Raw genomic sequence first — 22,070 nt, 5'->3', positions numbered from 1 at the left:
GCAGCAAACACTCTTTAACATTCTGGATGAAAGAAAATATGATGTGACTCTGACTGAACTCCTTCGGGGTCTTAGGACCAACAAAGAGGACTACCAACATAGTTGGCAGAGAGGGACTGACAGAGAATCAGACGCCTCGGACGTGAGGAATCCGGGCTAAGAACTATTTTTTTTTTTTTTTAGACATTTGTCTGGGAAGGGACAGAAACCGGGGCAGGGGGGGGAGAGAATAGAACTATAAAATGTTTTGTTTTGTTTTACTTGGTCAATGTGACCTATAATTAATATAATAAAGGGAAAATTTGTGGAGGGGAAGTTAGATCGACCTTAAAAAAAAAGAAATTAATGATTATAAGAGAATTGGATAAGTTGAATATAGATAAACAAAAAGAACTTAATTTTTAAAAACAATATGAATATCTTTAAGAGGTTAGGTAAGAACTTGCTGAATTAATTTTGGAACTGGGATGTAAGAGGAGGGGGTGGGGGGAAGTCAATGAAAGTGGGTAAAGAAAATTAGGGTATGTAATTGTATTTGTGAGTTTGTGTGTTCTTGTCTTTGTGTGTGTGTTTGTTGTTATAAAATGTAAAAACCCAATAAAAATTATTTAAAAAAAACAAAAAAACAAAACGGAAAACCCTTTCGTCTAGCGGGTTTTCAGTCTTGCAAGGCGTTCGTCTTGCAGGGCACCACTATATATATATAAAGAGAGAGAGAGGCCAGAAATAGGACGTTGTGTTGGAAGCTAGTGCCTTTATTCCAGGCAGGTAGGAAGTTTGACAGGAGGAATGTTGGGTACCAACAGAAAGGCCTACAATGAGTAATGAGGAACAGATGGCAGGCCAGAGTTGCCACAGGCAAGTTTCTGTTCCAATCCTCAAAAGTGGAGGGCGGGGAGCAGATAAAGGAATTTTATTGTCTATATGTGTAAAGAAAGATCCTGAGTTGAAATGCCCTGAACTGTATTACTTCAAACTGTAACTGTGGACTAAAGGTAAAGGGTAAAGGGACCCCTGACCATTAGGTTCAGTCGCAGCCAACTCTGGGGTTGCGGCACTCATCTCACTTTATTGGCCGAGGGAGCCGGTGTACAGCTTCTGAGTCATGTGGCCACCATGACTAAGCCGCTTCTGGCGAACAAGAGCAGCACACGGAAACATCGTTTACCATCCCGCCGGAGTGGTATCTATTTATCTACTTGCACTTTGATGTGCTTTTGAACTGCTAGGTTGGCAGGAGCAGGGACCGAGCAAAGGGAGCTCACCCCATCGTGGGGATTCAACCTGCCGACCTTCTGAACGGCAAGTCCTAGGCTCTGTGGTTTAACCAACAGTGCCACTTGCGTCCCATAACTGTGGACTACTTGTCTGCAAATTATCTCATATACAGTGGAACCTCGGCTGTCGAATGTAATCCATTCTGGAAGACAGTTCGACTTTTGAAACATTCGACAACCGAAGTGCAATTCCCATTTGGCAAAATCCATTAAAAAAAATAATAATAGAGAAATGTGCCTTGGAAGCCGTTCGACTTCTGAGGTGCGTTAGAAAATGGAAGCGTTCACTTCTGGGTTATCGGTGTTTGAAAACTGAAACGTTCGACTTCTGAAGCGTTCAGAAACCAAGGTTCCACTGTATAAATGGGACACCACATGCAGTCTGATGTGGTATAGCCTAGAAACAGAACCACTAAAAATATTAACTTTTGGTCTAGACCAGAAGCTAAGGGGAATTTCGCTAAACAGGAGGAAGGGGCTTTCTTTAAAAATGAAGGACTTTGCTCTGGGACAGGAAGCAGTTTAGTTTTGGAAATGTCAGTTAGTTCCCTTTCTTGTATCTCACAGTGCTTCCCAACTAACCAACAAAATTTATATACCGCTCGATTGTAAGAAAGTCACTAAGAAAATATATAATGGAATTATGGATGAAAACAGTTGAGAAACAGATATTTTAAAATACAAAATTATTGAAAACAACAATAACAACATGTAATTATTGAAAACAACAATAACAACATGTTATATGTCTGAGTAGGCTTGCCTAAACAAAAATGTTTTAGTAAAGGTAAAGGGACCCCTGACCATTAGGTCCAGGCGTGACTGACTCTGGGGTTGCAGCGCTCATCTCGCTTTATTGGTCGAGGGAGCTGGCGTACAGCTTCTGGGTCATGTGGCCAGCAAGACTAAGCCGCTTCTGTTGAACCAGAGCAGCACACGGAAACTCCGTTTACCTTCCCGCCAGAGCAGTGCCTATTTATCTACTTGCACTTTGAGGTGCTTTTGAACTGCTAGGTTGGCAGGAGCAGGGACTGAGCAACGGGAGCTCATCCCGTCACGGGGATTCAATCCACCAACCTTCTGATCGGCAAGTCCTAGGCTCTGTGGTTTAACCCATTTAAACAGGCACCAAAAGAAGCACAGCAAAGGCACCTGGATGATGTCAACCGGCAGTGAGTTCCAATATTTATTAGATGCTGCCACACTAGAAGATTGATTTCTTACAATGATGGAATGAGTATCAGGTGGATCTGCAACAGAGCCATTTCCGTAGATTAAAGCAGCCAAGCTGGCACGTCTGGGGAAACGCGATCCTGCAAATAACTTAGTCCCAAGCTGTTAAGGGATTTACCATATTTTTCCATGTATAACATGCCCCCATGTATAAGACGCGCCCTAGTTTAGGGGACTTAAAACTAAGAAAAAAGGGGGGAAATAGCCCAGAATTGTTAAGCTTTTCGGGGGGAAAGTGAAAACCTCTCACCCGCAAGACAGAAAGCCTTAATAATAATAATAATAATAATAATAATAATAATAATAATTTATTATTTATACCCCGCCCATCTGGCTGGGCCTCCCCAGCCACTCTGGGCAGCTTCCATAGAAACCAAAAATACAGTAAAATATCACACGTTAAAAACTTCCCTGAACAGGGCTGCCTTATGATGTCTTCTGAATGTCAGGTAGTTGTTTATCGCTTTGACATCTACTGGAAGGGCGTTCCACAGGGCGGGGGCCACTACCGAGAAGACCCTCTGCCTGGTTCCCTGTAGCTTTGCTTCTCACAATGAGGGAACCGCCAGAAGGCCCTCAGCGCTGGACCTCAGCATCCGGGCAGAATGATGGGGGTGGAGACGCTCCTTCAGGTATACTGGACCGAGGCTGTTTAGGGCTTTAAAGGTCAGCACCAACACTTTGAATTGTGCTCGGAAACATACTGGGAGCCAGTGTAGGTCTTTCAAGACTGGTGTTATGTGGTCTCGGCGGCCGCCCCCAGTCACCAGTCTAGCTGCCGCATTCTGGATTAGTTGTAGTTTCCGAGTCACCTTCAAAGGTAGCCCCACGTAGAGTGTATTGCAGTAGTCCAAGCGGGAGATAACACACTCATCACCAAACATACCAATCGGATGCTCACAAAAAGCAGCCCCCAATCCCCAGCCAAAATGTCGCTAAAGCTGCCAATCAACAGTAGTCCTCGACCCAGCCAACAATCAACCGCCCTATCGCTGCAGACAATATCCTGGTCGCAGAAGCAAAACCACCACCTTACCACCTGTGCAACATTCTGTGTATAAGACGAACCAAAATTTTCAACATACATTATTCAGAAAATGACCTCGTCTTATACATGGAAAACTATGGTATATGCACATTAATTTGGCCTGGAGGCAAATGCAAGACCCCCAACCACCACTGAGCAGAGGTGCTGTATGCCCACAGGGTCTCCTTCCTGCCGGCAATCACGTTGCAGCATCCTACACTAACTGCAGCTTCCAGACCAAGCATATGGGAGGCCCCACACAGAGCGCATTGCAGCAAACCAGCCCTGAAGTCACCAATGTTGTTGTTGTTTGGTCATTTAGTCATGTCCAACTCTTCGTGACTCCATGGACCAGAGCACGCCAGGCACTTCTGTCTTCCATTGCCTCCCGCAGTTTGGTCAAACTCATGGCTTCGAGAACACTGTCCAACCACCTCGTCCTCTGTCGTCCCTTTCTCCTTGTGCCCTCCATCTTTCCCAACATCAGGGTCTTTTCCAGGGAGTCTTCTCTTCTCATGAGTGGCCAAAGTATTGGAGCCTCAGCTTCAGGATCTGTCCTTCCAGTGAGCACTCAGGGCTAATTTCCTTCAGAATGGATAGGTTTGATCATGGGACTCTCAAGAGTCTCCTCCAGCACCATAATTCAAAAGCACCAATTCTTCAGCAATCAGCCTTCTTTATGGTCCAGCTCTCACTTCCATACATCACTACTGGGAAAACCATAGCTTTTACTATATGGACCTTTACTGTGGTCAAATTCTGCTAGTCCAGGAATAGCCATAGCTGTCACACACAAGGCGATTCTTCTAGCCGCTGAGGCTACCTGGGTCTCCAGGGGCAGAGCTTGTTTTCTGCACTGGCAGGACTTTGGGCTGAATCCCTTCCAACTCTGTGAATCTGTGGAATTCTCTCTCCAGAGCATGTTTGTGATCCTCTTAATTTTTCATACGACACGCTCCCAAACAAAATCGCAATCACAGTTGGGAGAAGCTGGGCAGTTAATGGAGTGGTGCTCAAGAATTAACGCAACGCCTGAATTATTTTTTTTTGCCAGTGAAGTTGGGCTATTGTGATTCCCGGCCAGCCTCCTTGCGTTATGAGCCGCCGAGTTAATGTTAGCACAAATGCATTTGAATGAGAAATGGAAAGAGTCTTAAGACGCCTGATATTAATCCGAGGGACTGAGAGCTTTAAAGCTATCTTGGGTGCTTTGATTAACAACTTCTCCTCTCAAAAAACATGTCGCCTTGGGAATCAGTAATCTTAGGGTATTACACCTAATAGAAATGGCTTAAAGAGGATTACCCAGAAGAGACCTTTGTGAGGCTTTGGAGACTATATGGAGGCCGCAGGTCTGAGCTCCCTCAGCAAGGTAATAAAGCCCTTCAAGGTTTGATAAGAAATGGGAATCCTCAGCCTGCTCCCAAAGCTTCATTGACCAGGTCTGGGATTATTTGCTGGGACATCAATTATTCTTTAAACATCTACCCTGGGAGCACAGGCATGTTATTTATGAGCGTCGTTTGGTGAATAGTTTTCTTTTTCAAAAAAACCCCTAAGCACTAAAACTTTGTATATTTGCCAAATAAGGTTGACTTCATCAGGAGTACGTTAAACTGATTTATTCAGCAGAAATCCCAACAAGAATATCTCTGTTAGAACCTACAAAAAGTCACTATGCAGTGAGCTAGCTATTGCGTTCATCCCAACTCTTCCTTAGGCTCGATGTTCTGCAAGAAACACAAACAAATGGAAAGAGGAAGGAGAGAAGCAAGACCTGGGTATGGTGACCCCCCCCCCCGCAGTTTGAAATAAGAGTCAATAATATATTGTGCAGACAATTAGCAGCAAGGCTTGTTGTTGTTGTTTATTCGTTTAGTCGTGTCCGACTCTTCGTGACCCCATGGACCAGAGCACGCCAGGCCCTCCTGTCTTCCACTGCCTCCCGCAGTTTGGTCAAACTCATGCTGGTAGCTTCGAGAACACTATCCAACCATCTCGTCCTCTTTCGTCCCCTTCTCCTTGTGCCCTCCATCTTTCCCAACATCAGGGTCTTTTCCAGGGAGTCTTCTCTTCTCATGAGGTGGCCAAAGTATTGGAGTCTCAGCTTCAGGATCTGTCCTTCCAGTGAGCACTCAGGGCTGATTTCCTTAAGAATGGATAGGTTTGATCTTCTTGCAGTCCATGGGACTCTCAAGAGTCTCCTCCAGCACCATACTTCAAAAGCATCAATTTTTCGGTGATCAGCCTTCTTTATGGTCCAGCTCTCACTTCCATACATCACTACTGGGAAAACCATAGCTTTTACTATATGGACCTTTGTTGGCAAGGTGATGTCTCCATTTTTTAAGATGCTGTCTAGGCTAGAGGTTACAGGGGTACAGAAACCAACCCCCCAAGGCATCACAATTCAGATCATGAAAGTCTGGAGCCTTGTTTGTAACCCCAGTTGTTGACTTAGAGGGGAGGTCTAGGGTGCTGTGACATGCTCTCTCTCGATTAATAACCCAGATTTCTGTATTAGGCAGGGATTCTGGTCCAGGGAAATAGGAAGTACGATACCGCAGGGTAGGTTTAGTGATGCATAATGGACAACACTGATTTTGACAAAGCTTCCTAGTTGGATAACCATCTGTTCCATTATAAATGGCCTCGGCCCAGTATACCTGAAGGAGCATCTCCACCCCCATCGTTCTGCCCGGACGCTGAGGTCCAGCGCCGAGGGCCTTCTGGCAGTTCCCTCATTGCAAGAAGCAAAGCTACAGGGAACCAGGCAGAGGGCCTTCTCGGTAGTGGCACCCACCCTGTGGAACACCCTCGCACCAGATGTCAAGGAAATAAACAACTACCTGACATTTAGAAGACATCTGAAGGCTCAGGGAAGTTTTTAATGTGTGACATTGTAATGTATTTTTAATCTTTGTTGGAATCCACCCAGAGTGGCTAGGGAAACTCAGCCATATGGGCAGGGTACAAACAGTAAATAATAATAATAATAATAATAATAATAATAATAATAATAATAATAATTAGACTGTATTGGGCTTTTTTTTTTTTACAGTTATACAAAGTTATATATTTGACTGGTATTCCACTGTGGGAGGGCTTACAGAACCTCCCTGAACATTGAAATCCACCAAGATGGTTCTTACACTGCTTAAGTTAAGCAAGTCCAACTTTTATTGGTACAGAATTTGGACTGCCAGGGTACAAAATTTCCTACTAGTGTGAGAGCAGGCCTTTTTCTGTTTTACAAAATAAATTGTGTCCGACAAAGCCAACAAACTGAGCTACAGCTTAGATGAAAGGACAATTTAACAAGTCCATTTTGTTGAGAGATTAGCTAACACAGTACTGACTTGACATAGAAGAGATGTGAAACAAATAGCACTTTTGTTCAGATCCACAGAGTTGGATTAAAGCAACATTGCCTTCCTTCCCTTTAGTGTAGCATGGCGGCCATTCAATGTCAAATCCTAACGCAGCTCCGTGAGATAAGGTTGTAACAGTATCCTCAGAGAGTAAGGAACAATCATTTGCGTTATAGCTGTAAACAACGGAACCGTGGAATTCTAAGAAGGGAAGGTTGTCTCCCAGCACATTCCGATGGACTGGATTATTTTTTTTGTCCACTTTGGCCTCTTCAGTCATCCACTGAGGTACAGTGGTGCCCCGCAAGACGAACGCCTCGCAAGACGGAAAACCCGCTAGACGAAAGGGTTTTCCGTTTTGGAGGCGCTTCGCAAAACGAATTTCCCTATGGGCTTGCTTCGCAAGACGAAAATGTCTTGCGAGTTCCTGCGGGTTCCCCCCTTCCCCCCCTTTTCCTTATCACTTATCAGCTGATCTGCTGATAAGCCGCTTAACAGCTGATCGCTAAGAGCCGCTAAACCGCTAATAGCGCTAATCCGCTAAGCTGTCAATGGGCTTGCTTCACAAGACGAAAAAACCGCTAGACGAAGAGCCTCACGGAATGGATTAATTTCGTCTTGTGAGGCACCACTGTAGTTTATTTGATGAAGAATCCATATTCCTATCAAATTTATTTGTTTGGATTTGTATGTTAACTAACCTAAGGTTTCCCTGGGATCCTCCCCACTCTACAGCTCCAGAGCATAAACCTCACCCCCATCCTAGCAACCTTTCCCGCCAGACCCCCATTAGACTGTATTTGTTACATTCAGTAATAATAATAATAATAATAATAATAATAATAATAATAATAATAATAATAATTTATTTATACCGCGCCCATCTGGTTGGGCTTCCCCAGCCACTCTGGGTGGCTTCCAACAAAATATTAAAATACCATAGTACATTAAAACCCCTTACCTGAACATACAGCTTGACTTACAAAACACGGATATTCCAAAACTGCTCTAATTCATAAGGTAGAAGAATCTACAGTGGTACCTCGGGTTAAGAACTTAATTCATTCTGGAGGTCCACTCTTAACCTGAAACTGTTATTAACCTGAGGTACTCCTTTAGCTAATGGGGCCTCCTGCTGCTGCTGCTGCCATGCGATTTCTGTTCTCAACGTGAAGCAAAGTTCTAAACCTGAGGTACTATTTCTGGGTTAGCGGAGTCTGTAACCTGAAGCGTCTGTAACCCGAGGTACCACTGTACGAAAAAGATAGCACAAAGTCTTTGTACAGAAGCGGCGTATTAAAGAGATGACGAAATGTTCCAGATAGAGACAGAAGATTTTAAGGGACACCTCAATCCTTGTTAATATACAAAATTACATATTGATGCAATGTAGTTCCAGTCTATGAGGATTTGACCTAACGTCACTGAAAATTATGGCATAGATACCAAAATCAATGGATGAGGAAGGGCGAGGGTTTTTTTTTTGCAAACAGTTTTGCTTCTTTTGGTAATTTGATAGAGAAGCTAAAAGCAGCCCACTCTGGAGGTTTGGAAGTGAGGTTACAGGGAACCAGGCAGAGGGCCTCCTCGGTGGTGGCGCCTGCCCTGTGGAAAGCCCTCACATCAGGTGTCAAGGAAATAAACAACTATCCGACTTGTAGAAGACATCTGAAGGCAGCCCTGTTTAGGGAAGTTTTAAATGTTTGAAGTTTTATTCTGTTTTTAATGTTCTGTTGAAAGCTGCCCAGAGTGGCTGGGGAAACCCAGCCAGATGGGCGGGGTAGAAATAAATAAATAAATAAATAAATAAATAAATAAATAAATAAATAAATAAATAAATAAATAAAATTACTCTAAATTGGCTTTGTGATGTCACACAACCATATCTTATTGGCTAGGTCGCATTGTGATATCATCTGGCTGACAGCGTGACCTGTAAGCAGCTGGGGTCATGTTGCCAACAAGAAGGATTCAATATATTGGTTCAAAAAAGGCAGCCAAAGCACAAAAACCACGAGAAACGCAAAACCTTCCCAAATGTTAAATGGTCACACAAAATCCACCCCTGGCCTCTTTTCCATACAAGTTGTTTGCTTTGTGGACATTTAAGGTGAAGGTAAAAGGACCCCTGACGACCGACTCTGGGGTTGCAGCGCTCATCTCACTTTATTGGCCGAGGGAGCCAGTGTACAGCTTCTGGGTCATGTGGCCAGCATGACTAAGCCACTTCTGGTGAACCAGAGCAGCACACGGAAACGCTGTTTACCTTCCCGCCAGAGTGGTACCTATTTATCTACTTGCACTTTGACGTGTTTCTGAACTGCTAGGTTGGCAGGAGAAGGGACTGAGCAACGGGAGCTCACCCCGTCGCAGAGATTCGAACCGCCGACCTTCTGATCGGCAAGTCCTAGGCTCTGTGGTTTAACCCACAGCACCACCCACGTCCCTATTGTGGACATTAAGGACAGCCTTAATGTTAAATTAGCTTTAGTTTTGGCAACATGCTTGGGCGTAGAATGCGGAATAGTTCACGGTGTATTATATACTCTGAAGGTATTTACAGCTTTCAGTGTTAAGGTATCATCATAAAATCCAGGGGAAACTGTTTTAACAATTTCAGTCATTTCCGCTCCTCTGTCATGTGATAAGAAAACAGCCAGTGTAGTCTGAGACTGGGGAGAATTTAAGAGTCTAGCACAGGGCACAGAAGCAGAGACACTCATTTCTGCTTACACAATCAAAGGGACTCCACTTTATAGCTTACTTAGCATAATGGCCAGTTTATCCCTGAAAGGCCCCAAGCTTTTCACAGAGCAGTTATTAACTTGGGGAGGGAAAGCGAGGCTTGATCATAATTCTGGAGAAAGGAAATCAAATGCCATTACCTGCTTTCATATGAACATGTAGCAACTTGGCACATATAGGAACGGGTTGGGATGGGGAGGCGGTAAAAAAGATGTTTCATGACCACAGCAAACCCCTGGTGGGGATTTGTACCTCTTTCCATCACATGAATCTATCTCAATTAGCCTAGCAGAACACGAAATCAACTGAAGAACGGAACGACAACTGAAATATATCAGTTGCCATGCTCACCTGTTAGACCGTAGGATAGTGGCTCTGGTTCTTCCTTAGCTACCAAAATCTACATCACCCTTGCATTTAAGCACTTCTGTAGAAGCCACAGATAAAAATAAATTGTCTGCTTGCCAACATAGTTCTGTATAGTAAAAGGTATGGTTTTCCCTTTGACCAAACTGTGGGAGGCAGTGGAAGACAGGAGTGCCTGGCGTGCTCTGGTCCATGGGGTCAGGAAGAGTCGGACACGACTAATCAACTAAACAACAACACTGGTTTTCCCAGTAGTGATGTATGGAAGTGAGAGCTGGACCATAAAGAAAGCTGATTGCCGAAGAATTGATGCTTTGGAATTATGGTGCTGGAGGAGACTCTTGAGAGTCCCACGGACTGCAAGAAGATCAAACCGATCCATTCTTAAGGAAATCAGCCTTGAGTGCTCACTGGAAGGACAGATCCTGAAGCTGAGGCTCCAATACTTGGGCCACCTCATGAGAAGAGAAGACTCCCTGGAAAAGACCCTGATCTTGGGAAAGATGGAGGGCACAAGGAGAAGGGTGCGACAGAGGACGAGATGGTTGGACAGTGTTCTTGAAGCTACCAGCATGAGTTTGACCAAACTGTGGGAGGCGGTGGAAGACAGGAGGGCCTGGCGTGCTCTGGTCCATGGGGTCACGAAGAGTCGGACACGACTAAATGACTAAACAACAACAACAACAAAGTACACACAGGCCCATCTAGGTGAGCACCTACGCAGGCAGAAGCTGTGAGCTATGAAAAGTGTCACAGGGTGGCGAAGGACGGATGGCACTCTCTGTCCCTACTCTGCCAGCCCCCAGTAGGCTACTAACTTTTTTCACAGGCTAGTAACTTATGTGGGCTTATTTGCAAGGCTGGCCAACATATACTTCTCAATAAATTATTTGGGAAACACAACTAATTTTTTTTGGTGTTGTCCCCATAATACTCGACGCATACTTATTAGACTTCGGCGGAGCACCTTACCCAGTGCTGATCATAATCAGATGGCCTTCCTCTGCCCTCCTCTTCGTCGTAGAAAGGTAAGCCTTCTCGTCTTGCTTGATGGTACTCCTTCCGTAACTTCTGGATGCGATCTGCAGTTCCAACAGGTGGATGGTCACTGGAGAATGAAGAAAATGTAGCATAAGTTGCATCAGAGGGCGTTTACATCGTCAGCAGATGTAAGCACAGGGTCCATAGCTGTCAACTTACAGATTTGAAAATAAGGGACCAGCAGCCTCGAAAATAAGGGATCAGCAGCCAAAATAAGGGATCAACAATTACTTTGATAAAATACATATTTTGTTGCGTGCAAATGGCTTTAGAAACCTATTAGGTCCATAAATTACCATATAGCATATATTCAACACAATATGTGTTGAATATGTGTATCTGAAGAATATGTGATACAATATGTGTATCTGAAGAAGTGTGCATGCACACGAAAGCTCATACCAAGAACTGACTTAGTTGGTCTTTAAGGTGCTACTGGAAGGAATATTTTTTGTTTTGACTATGGCAGACCAACACGGCTACCTATCTGTAACAAAAAAACAGCAACAATTTGTTGTTGACAAAGGACAGCTGGACATAGAAAGGGCCCCATTACCTTCAGTAGCTTATTTAAGAGACATCATCAATAAGGGACAGCAGTGGGACATGGCACTGGGATAAGGGACTGTCCTACCAAATAAGGGACACTTGACAGCTATGACAGAGTCCAGGTGGAATTCATTTTCAGTTCAAGTTGTAGTGAAAACTTTCATTTTGGATATGTGCACAGGCCGGCTAGTTAGGGCTCCTGCTTGCACTGTTTACACCAGGGGTCGGCAGCCTAAGGCCCATGGGCCACAAATGGCCCATGGGAGTTGTTTAACCGGCCCATGGACCCCCACCGCCCACTCAGGGACCCCTGCTGCCCACTCGGTCAGCTCCTATGGACCGCCTTCTGTGATGCTGGCTGGCTTCCCATTGGCTGCAGGAAGCTCCTGCAGCCAATGGGAAACTGCGCATGCCTCCTCTGCGCCGGAAATAGCATTTGCGCATGTGTGCGCACGCATTCTGGCCCACTGCGGCGTCTGCGGGACCGTGAACTTTGCCGGCCCCTGGTTTACACCTTGCCTCCAAGCCACAAATTCAAGAAAGCAAAATATTTAACAAATGAAATGGAACATGTTAATATTTATTTGGGTCTGTCCACATTGCAAGTTTATTTTGGGTCACCGCAGAGCTCAGCCTGAAACACCTACACCCAAGACATCTGGAAACCTGGGTTCAAGTTATTCCTCTCTGAGTTGGGGAGAGGAGCAATGTTCCTGCCACAACTTAACTTTCAACCTGTTACTTAAAACAAAAGTATGTTTCCATGAAACAATTCTCCGGCTTGGCTGCAGTGATTGCTATGGCTCGGTTGGCTACTGAAGTAATTTGTTCACAGTTAGAACACTGTGGTTGAAAGGGCTGAGAGATAGTTGGGTGGAAGGAAGGAGACAGTGATGTTTGAGATGCACGATCAGCCTCTAAATTACAGCAATATTAGGTTGATGGACTGTTGTAAGCTGATGGAACTGTTTGATAGGGGCTGAGACCGGGGAGGGGAGGCGGTGGAAGAAAATTGGGAATTTAAAGTGTATATATCGAGATTTTTAAAAATTGCTTTTAATGAGAGATGGAGAAATTGTGGAATGGAATTTTTATGACCCTAGAGGAAATGTCTTAAGAGAATAAGTTTAAATATATCAGTTTTATTGAGAAATAAGATTAAATAAAGTAAAAGTGGATGGCTAATTGGTGAAAGAGAGAATGGAAAATTACAGCATATTAAGATAAATTATTAGGATAAGAACAAAGATGAAGGATTGGCTGAAATTCCCTTTTGAACTAGAGAATAAAGAGGGGAGGTGTGAAGAGATCAAGGAAATAAGTTATAGAAAGAAAATCATGTAAAGGTTTAACTTGTTCTTTTTTTCTTTTTTGATTATCATAGAATCATAGAATCATAGAGTTGGAAGAGACCACAAGGGCCATCGAGTCCAACCCCCTGCCAACCCCCTGTATTTTCTAACTATTTTTTTCCTTTTTAGCTGTTTTTGTTCTTTTGCTTTTTATTTTTTCATTTTTTTGGAAATGTCTTGTTTTTTCTGTATTGTGTTCTTTTTTCATTTTGTAATGTCTTAAAACCTGAATAAACATCATTTTTTTTTAAAAAAATAACAAATTACAGCAATATTAAGCTTGCATTAGATCCATAAAGCAAAGAAACAAATGAAAGTATATGCGGGGTGGGGGGTGGGGAGTACTGCTAGCTGGCTAAGATTTATATTTCCTGTCTTATGCGGGTTTAAATATAAAAATACTAAACTAATTTGATTCACAGCGACGTTTATGGATGCCATATATACATTCCCCATGCCTGCCCAATGTGGGTATTAAATGTCAAGGGAGAAGGAATAGTTTTTGATGAATGAGGCCTCATTGGGTAAATAATATAGGCACACCATGGAAACCAAGCTCCTGATCTGGGCACTATACATCTGCTGATGCAGCCTAGAATAACATTAGCTTTTTTTGCTGCTGCATCACACTGTTCCCTCATGTTAAGCTTGTGGTCCACCAAGACCCCTAGATCCTTCTCACATGTACTACTAGTAAGCCAGGTGATCGCCGTCTTCTATTCGTGCAGCTGGTTCTTCCTGCCTAAGTGCAGAACCTCACATTTGTCCCTATTGAAATTCCTTTTGTTAGTTTGGGCACAGCACTCCAATCTGTTAAGGTCATTTTGAATCCCAATTGTGTCTTCTGTGGCATTAGCTACCCCTCCCAGTTTGGTGCCATCTGCAAATTTGATGAGCATCCCCTCAACTCATTCATCCAAGTCATTTATAAAGATGTTGAACAACAACGGGCCCAGAGAAGAACCCTGAGGATGACAAGGAACTTATAATCAGTACTCTTTGGGTTCAGTCAGCCAACCAGCTGCAAATCCATCTAACAGTTATCTCTTTCAACCTACATTTTACCAGCTTCCTTGAAAGAGTATCATGGGGGACTTACTGAAATCAAGATAAACGATGTCCACAGCATTCCCCTGATCCAACAAGCTTGTAACTCCATTAAAAAAAAAGAAATGAAATTCATGTGGCATGACTTGCTTTGAGAAACCCATGCTGGGTCCTTTTTTAAGTGCTCACAGAGCAACTGCTGAATTATCTCTTCTAGGACCTTTCCTGTTAAAGCTATGGTTTCCCCCGTAGTGATGTATGGAAGTGAGAGCTGGACCATTAAGAAGGCTGATCGCCGGGAAATGTAAAGAGGCGGAAGGGACATTCTTTCACCTCTGGTGGACTTGCCCGAAAGTGAAGGTCTTTTGGGAGATGATTCATAATGAACTAAAAAAGGTACTTAGATTTACCTTACCTAAGAAACCGGAGGCCTTTCTTCTGGGCATTGTGGACCAGAGAGCACTTAAGAAAGATAGAACTTTTTTTATGTATGCTACCACAGCAGCAAGGATCTTGATTGCCAAGCATTGGAAGACACAAGATCTACCCACGCTGGAGGAATGGCAGACGCAGTTGATGGACTATATGGAACTGGCTGAAATGACTGGCAGAATCCGAGACTTGGGAGAAGAAACAATCGAGGAGGACTGGGAAAAATTTAAAGACTATTTGAAAAAACATTACAAGTTGTATGAATGTTAAAAAATGCACTTTTTAGAAATTCTTGCTTCAGCATCGGTAAATTAATGAAATGGAAATTAAGGTACAAGAAGTCAAAGGTGGAATAATGAAATAACTTTATTATGTTTAAGTTAAAACATATAAGATTTGGGTTACAATAGTTTTGAAATTAGGCAACATGATAAAATGAAAGATACAATAAGCTTGGAAATAAGTTAACAAATTGCTGATATTTTGTATTACAGAGAATGCAGGGTTTGGAGGATGTGGGGAAGTCCAATAGATGTGCTGGAAAAAAGGATTATGGAAATTTGTAATTTCTCTACTGTATTTTTCTATTTCTGTCTTTATTTCTTTTTTCTGTATTTCATAAACTTAATAAAAATATTAAAAAAAAAAAAGAAAGAAAGCTGATCGCCGAAGAATTGATGCTTTTGAATTATGGTGCTGGAGGAGACTCTTGAGAGTCACATGGACTGCAAGAAGATCAAACCGATCCATTCTGAAGGAAATCAGCCCTGAGTGCTCACTGGAAGGGCAGATCCTGAAGCTGAGGCTCCAATACTTGGACCACCTCATGAGAAGAGAAGACTCCCTGGAAAAGACCCTGGGAAAGATGGAGGGCACAAGGAGAAGGGGACGACAGAGGACAAGATGGTTGGATAGTGTTCTCGAAGCTACCAACAAGAGTTTGACCAAACTGCGGGAGGCAGTGGAAGACAGGAGTGCCTGGCATGCTCTGGTCCATGGGGTCACAAAGAGTCGGACATGACTAAACGACTAAACAACAACAACAAGGAACTTTCCTGGTATTGATGTCAAGCTCCCTGGGTGGTAGTTACCTGGGTCTTCTTCTCCCCTGTTTTTGAAGATGGGGACAACATTTCCCCACCAATCTGCAGGGACCTCACCTGTTCTCCAAGAATCCTCAGACAGAGGCTCTGAAATTACCCTTGGGTGCAGCTCATCAGGCCCTGGAGGTATGAACTCATTGAAAGAAGCTAGGTTTTCCCTTACCACCTCTGTTCCTAACTTGGAACTGCCGCTCCCTCCTTACATCATTTATTCTGTTACCACCAGGTTGAGCATTGCTTTCCTTTTGCATGAAAACAGAGGCAAAGTAGGTGTTGAGCAGTTCCGCCTTCTCTCTGTCACCCAATAGCATTTCTCCATCTTCTCTGCGCAGAGAACCTACCACTTGCTTGTTGTCCCTCTTGCTTTGAACATAACCGAAGAAACCCCATTTTTTATTATTTTTAACCTTGTTAATGGGGAAGCTTGCAGTGGGGGCTCAGTGTGTCAGTGAGAGTTGGGTACCCTGACTTCCATAAGTGAGAGCACTTTTCACTAAGGCAAAGAACACTCGGCTGACTGTGTGAGGTTGCAGGCACCGTCATCTCCACAACATAATGTGAGAAGCTGCCCTTGCTGGAAGCGCTGTCTATAAAATACAATCTGTCGGCAAATCTATGTGGTAGAATAGCAAGCTGGCTTTGCTGGTCATTTTTGTGGGGCAGCAAACCTCTTCTGAGAAACCACCTGCAGGATAATTGCAAGCTTAACCTGGCCCAGAGTCTTAAATATTAGGGGCTAAATAAAAAACCAAGCTGCTGTGTGCTTTAGAATGAACTTTCACCAGCAGATTGCCCACAATTTAGCTGCTGGTTGGAGCTACAAGGCTCCACACTACAATAAGAGCGAAATTCTTCTGAAAGGGGTGGGTTGGTGGGTGGAAGCTGAGGAAAGTCAGTGTTGGCAGTACACCCCCATTTTATCCTCCAAACATAAAATGCCGGACACAGCCTTAAGAGATGTTTTTCTTAATAACTGCCCACATAGTTAGAAGTACTGGCTTTTTAAAGATTTCAGTATACAGTGGTACCTCGAGTTACATACACTTCAGGTTACATACGCTTCAGGTTACAGACGCTGCTAACCCAGAAATAGTGCTTCAGGTTAAGAACTTTGCTTCAGGATAAGAACAGAAATTGTGCTCCGGCAGTGCGGCGGCAGCAGGAGGCCCCATTGGCTAAAGTGGTGCCTCAGGTTAAGAACAGTTTCAGGTTAAGAACGGACCTCTGGAACGAATTAAGTACTTAACCCGAGGTACCACTGTAACTGAGGAGAGAAACAGAGCCGTCTTTCCCATTGGGCTTACTGGCGCGTTGCGCCAGCCTCTCAGGGGCACCACAGCGAGTGGGGGAGCTGCACGGCTTTGCCGGCGGCCTCCCCTTTCCCTTCTGCATGCCCCCCCAGCTGCGCCCCATCAACCATATGGCTGGCGGACGTGCAGCTTGCCTCCCAAGCCTCCATGGGAGGAGAGCGATCCCTGCAGAGGCTTAGGATGGAAGCTGTGCCCCACCAACTAAATGGCTGGCAGACGTGCAGCTTCCTTCCCAAGCCCCGGCGGGAGGAGAGTGATCCCTGCAGAGGCTTGGGAAAAGGTTGACACCTCTGAGAAATGGGGGGTGGGACACTGGAGGGATCTCTGCACCACGGCGCCGGATATGCTTAAGACGGCCCTGGAGAGAAATATGAACTGAGTAACCAATGCAGAGTCAGAACAGGGAGATGAAGCACCGCACTGCAAGTCCCCCCCAAACAATGTGAAAGAAATGACTGTGATGCCCAATCATTTAAGAGTTCTGAATTTCAACTTGGCTCCTGACAATTACATGAATATATGAACCGCATTCAAACTCAGCAGATGAATTCAATCAGGGCCAGGCAAATATCGCATACATAATCTATTAGTTTACCCCAAAGAAACCGAAGCATTGAATTCAAACAGAATGAAGTCATCAGTAATAAAAAAAAGAAACTGATAAGGCAATATTAAAAAAAAAGACCACCATTTTCTCACATTTTCAAGAAAAATCATACTTTGACTGCAACCTATTCTCCCATCTGACTATAAATACATATATTTAAAAATATGGGTTTGATCAGATACCAATTCTAAAGCAAAGAAATGAAGAAGATGGGTATTTTTTTTTTAGTTGCATAGGATGAACAAATGATTGTCCTGAAAAGAAATCAGACCTTGAAATAGAAATATAAAAGAATTGTGCCAACTTCAAAAATAATACTTAAAAAATTTATACAATAAAGAATCTCGCTGGAACGCATCAATAAGACTTGTGATCAGCATTTAAATTGTAAGATGGTTAAAGAGAGCTGCATTAGCCCTTTCCTTTTACTGCTGCCCTGAAACTACAGTTTAGGAATGGAAAATGGATGGGCTATGATTGAACCCACCACTGCCACTATTTCTGAATTGCCTTTGATTCGTCCTGGTGTTAAACTTTCATTGTCCAACTAGTCAGTCCAAAAAAACTAGGTGTCTAAGTCCCCAAGCCTAGTGAATGAACTGTGCAGTCCCCATGCAGATCTGTCCTCTAGCCCAGGTGTGACTTAAATGCTCCAAAAGTTGTTTGTTTGTCAACACAAAAAAAAAATGCCTCTGCCAATCCACTTATTGTAGCTAATTCAAAATTAAAACTGGATGGTGTACTTGTAAAAAGGTAAAAGAGTATTGGGAAATGATCCATAATGAATTGAAAAAAAATATTTAAAAGTACTTTCCCCCCCAAAAAACCAAAACCAGAGTCCTTTCTGTTGGGGATAATTCAGACTGAAATTCCCAGGTTTCAATAAATGGTTATGTAAGTATGCCACTACTGTGGCCCGTGTTTTGTTAGCCCCAAAATTGAAAACGAGTGAGGTCCCAACCAAAGAAGAATGGCAACTTAAATTGACATAATATGCACAGCTTGCAGACTTAACATATAGAACAAGAGAACAAGAAGTACATACGTTTAAAGAAGATTGGAAAACTTTTATTGAATATATGGGGGGGGAATTGTGTACACTTGAAAACATTGGCAGCATTAGGATAAATTCAACAGCGTAAATAAGCTTTGACAGATGTAATAATGGAATACTAAATGGTTTAGTTTTTGTAAAATATGCAGGGATTTGTGATATGCAAAATGAACCATGGAAAGAGAAGAAGGGAAGTCACTGATATACTAAGGATGTAAAAATGAGTACTTTAAATGGTAAAACAGAAAAATTAATAAAAATTGTGTATGTGTGTGTGTGCAAAATGGGCCTTTTGCTCATATCACCCAGGAAGTTAAATTCTTGAGCTGCTATCTGTATGTCACTAGCAAAAGCACCCTGCCTGCCAGGGGAATATCTCTCCCGTGTTAGTGACTTCTGCTAGTTGTAAGAATGGGGAAGTGGTTAGGCCCATTGGCAGGAAAATGTGTCCTTCACAATTGTCATCTGCTATGTCCAGAAGGCTGATCGCCAAAGACTTGATGCTTTTGAGGAGACCAAAGAATCATAGAATCATAGAATCATAGAGTTGGAAGAGGCCACAAGGGCCATCGAGTCCAACCCCCTGCCAAGCAGGAAACAAGAAGATGGCAAATAATCTAGCAATGATGGATTAGATATCAGTAGAAAATTACGCCAGTAATTGCCAGGTGATTGTGCCAAACTCTGCCTCCTCCTGCCGCCATTTTGTGACTGCTGGGTCTTGGAACTTTTAAGCCCTCTCAAGTGGGACCTGGGGGTAGAAAGTTTAAGAACCCCTGCTTTAAAGGAAATAAGACGGAATATGCAGCCCATTCAATCCGTGTTTCTGACAGTGGACAAAAAGCAGTTTGACAGAATTGTGTGGGGTTTTTTTTATGAAGCTCCGCAGCTGGAGGCAGCGCCCAGTTTCTTCTTTTCTGTCAGTGCTGTGTCACTTGACAGAATTCTGCGAGTTTGGTGGTGCCTTTCCTGAAATGCTGCATGACAGGAAGGCAGGGGATTTTGATTTTAAAACCGCAGCGGACATTTCTTTAGGACATTCCCAAGGGACACCCTATGCCAGCCTTCCTCAGCCTTGGCCCTCCAGATGCCTACAACTCCCATGATCCCTAGCTAGCAGGACCAGTGGTCAGGGATGATGGGAACTGTAGTCTCAGAGGGCCGAGGTTGAGGAAGTCTGCCCTATGCCCTTTTAAATTGTGTGTGTGTGTGTGTTTGTTTTGGGTTGTTGTTTTTCTTTTGATTATATATTTTGGGGTTTTATATTTTGATTTGTGTGAACTGCCCTGAGACCTCCAGTTATAGGGCAGTATATATAGTGGTACCTCTGGATGCAAACGGGATCCGTTCCAGAGCCCCGTTCGCATTCTGAAGCGAACACAACCCACGTCCATGTGCATGTGCAGGTCACGATTCGCCACTTCCGCACATGCATCTGACGTCATTTTGGATGTCTGCGCATGTGCGAGCATGCGTGCTCCGTTACTTCCGGGTCGCCACGGAGCGCAACCCAAAAATATTCATCCCGAAGCATATTTAACCCGAGGTATGACTGTATATTAAGGGACACGGGTGGCGCTGTGGGTTAAACCACAGAGCCTAGGACTTGCTGATCAGAAGGTCGCCGGTTCGAATCCCCACGATGGGGTGAGCTCCCGTTGCTCGGTCCCTGCTCCTGCCAACCTAGCAGTTTGAAAGCACGTCAAGGTGCAAGTAGATAAATAGGTACCACTCCGGCGGGAAGGTAAACGGTGTTTCCGTGTGCTGCTCTGGTTCTCCAGAAGCGGCTTAGTCATGCTGGCCACATGACCTGGATGCTGTACGCCGGCTCCCTCGGCCAATAAAGCGAGATGAGCACCGCAACCCCAGAGTCGGTCACGACTGGACCTAATGGTCAGGGGTCCCTTTAACTTTACCTTTAACTTTATACAGTGGTACCTCGGGTTAAGAACTTAATTCATTCTGCGGGTCCGTTCTTAACCTGAAACTGTTCTTAACCTGAGGTACCACTTTAGCTAATGGGGCCTCCCGCTGCTGCTGCACTGCCGCCACACAATTTCTGTTCTCACCCTGAAGCAAAGTTCTTAATCCGAGGTATTATTTCTGGGTTAGCAGAGTCTGTAACCTGAAGCATCTGTAACCCAAGGTACCACTGTATTCAACACAAAAAACAGTGACAATTTGTTGTTGACAAAGGACAGCTGGACATATATATGGCCCCATTACCTCCAGTAGCTTAGGGCCTCATCAAACCTAGGTCCTGAGAGTGGGAGTCTTCTGTGGCACCAGCATCAAAGCCTTATTTCCTGGCTCGGAGCAGAGAGCTTGTGGCTTCTCCCACAAACAGGACAGAGCCTTATTTCCAGTGCAGCGCCCTGCATAATACTGTTCTTGAAGCTACCAGCATGAGTTTGACCAAACTGCGGGAGGCAGTGGAAGACAGGAGTGCCTGGCCTGCTCTGGTCCATGGGGTCACGAAGAGTCGGACATGACTAAACGACTAAACAACAACAACAACAACCACAACAAGAACAGAGGGATACCTACCTTTCCTCCCCACCCAATTGTCTTCTAGCTAACTTTACTCACCATGCAAGGGCTTGCTGGTGGTGGCACTGGGTAGCCTATGGCACTGGGGCCCACTGGAAAATGCCCCAAGGCCCCCTGCCTGAGAGAAATGGCCTAACTTGGTCAAATTCAGGCATCACGTCACAGCTTTACCCATGTTGCCAGTTAAAATAATTCCACAACCAAGCACTCAAACTGGGTTGAGAACCTCATTAAGAGCAAAACCAGGGTGCTTTGCTGAGCAGAACTACTAACAACAAGCAACAGAAAGGAATGTGAACCAAATTTAAGTAGCTGGCTCAGGGGCAATGGGGTTGCTGGGAAACATCCCCAAACTGCCAAGCAAGAAATAGATATCCCAATATAACATTATTCATGCGTGATGTTCCATGCCCTGCCTCTGACCCTTTGTGATAAAGCATGGAGAGCCATGGATGTCGCGCAGCTGGTTCAGTCAGGCTACCTCAGTATCTGCGTGTCGTAGTTGCCAAGTGTGCAAAACAAGTTTAATTTAACATTTAATGTTTGGGGGAAGCAATCAACGAAGGAGGGGGGCAAAACATTATTTAACCCTGTTGTATTATTATTATTATTATTAAGCAGAGACATCACCTTGCCAACATAGGTCCTTATAGTTAAAGCTATGGTTTTCCCAGTAGTGATGTATGGAAGTGAGAGCTGGACCATAAAGAAGGCTGATCGCTGAAGAATTGATGCTTTTGAATTACAGTCATACCTCGGGTTAAGTACTTAATTCGTTCCGGAGGTCCGTACTTAACCTGAAACTGTTCTTAACCTGAAGCACTACTTTAGCTAATGGGGCCTCCTGCTGCTGCCGTGCCGCCGGAGCACGATTTCTGTTCTCATCCTGAATCAAAGTTCTTAACCTGAAGCACTATTTCTGGGTTAGCGGAGTCTGTAACCTGAAGCGTATTTAACCTGAAACGTATGTAACCCGAGGTACCACTGTATGGTGCTGGAGGAGACT

The 22,070-nt window shown here is 44.0% G+C and overlaps 1 protein-coding gene across 2 annotated transcripts in view; it reads right to left on the bottom strand.

Annotated features, from left to right (window-relative positions):
• Positions 1-22,070, bottom strand: part of PARD3B (par-3 family cell polarity regulator beta) — a 636,273-nt gene that overhangs the window by 105,125 nt on the left and 509,078 nt on the right. For both annotated transcript variants that reach the window (XM_081859338.1, XM_081859339.1), the window contains one exon: positions 10,992-11,127. In XM_081859338.1, coding sequence (XP_081715464.1) covers positions 10,992-11,127 — 136 coding nt within the window. The remainder of the gene's footprint in view (positions 1-10,991; positions 11,128-22,070) is intronic.

Source organism: Podarcis erhardii (assembly GCF_964252035.2).
Source record: "Podarcis erhardii genome assembly, chromosome: 1".
NCBI lineage: Eukaryota > Metazoa > Chordata > Lepidosauria > Squamata > Lacertidae > Podarcis > Podarcis erhardii.
This window is presented reverse-complemented; position numbering and strand designations above follow the sequence as displayed.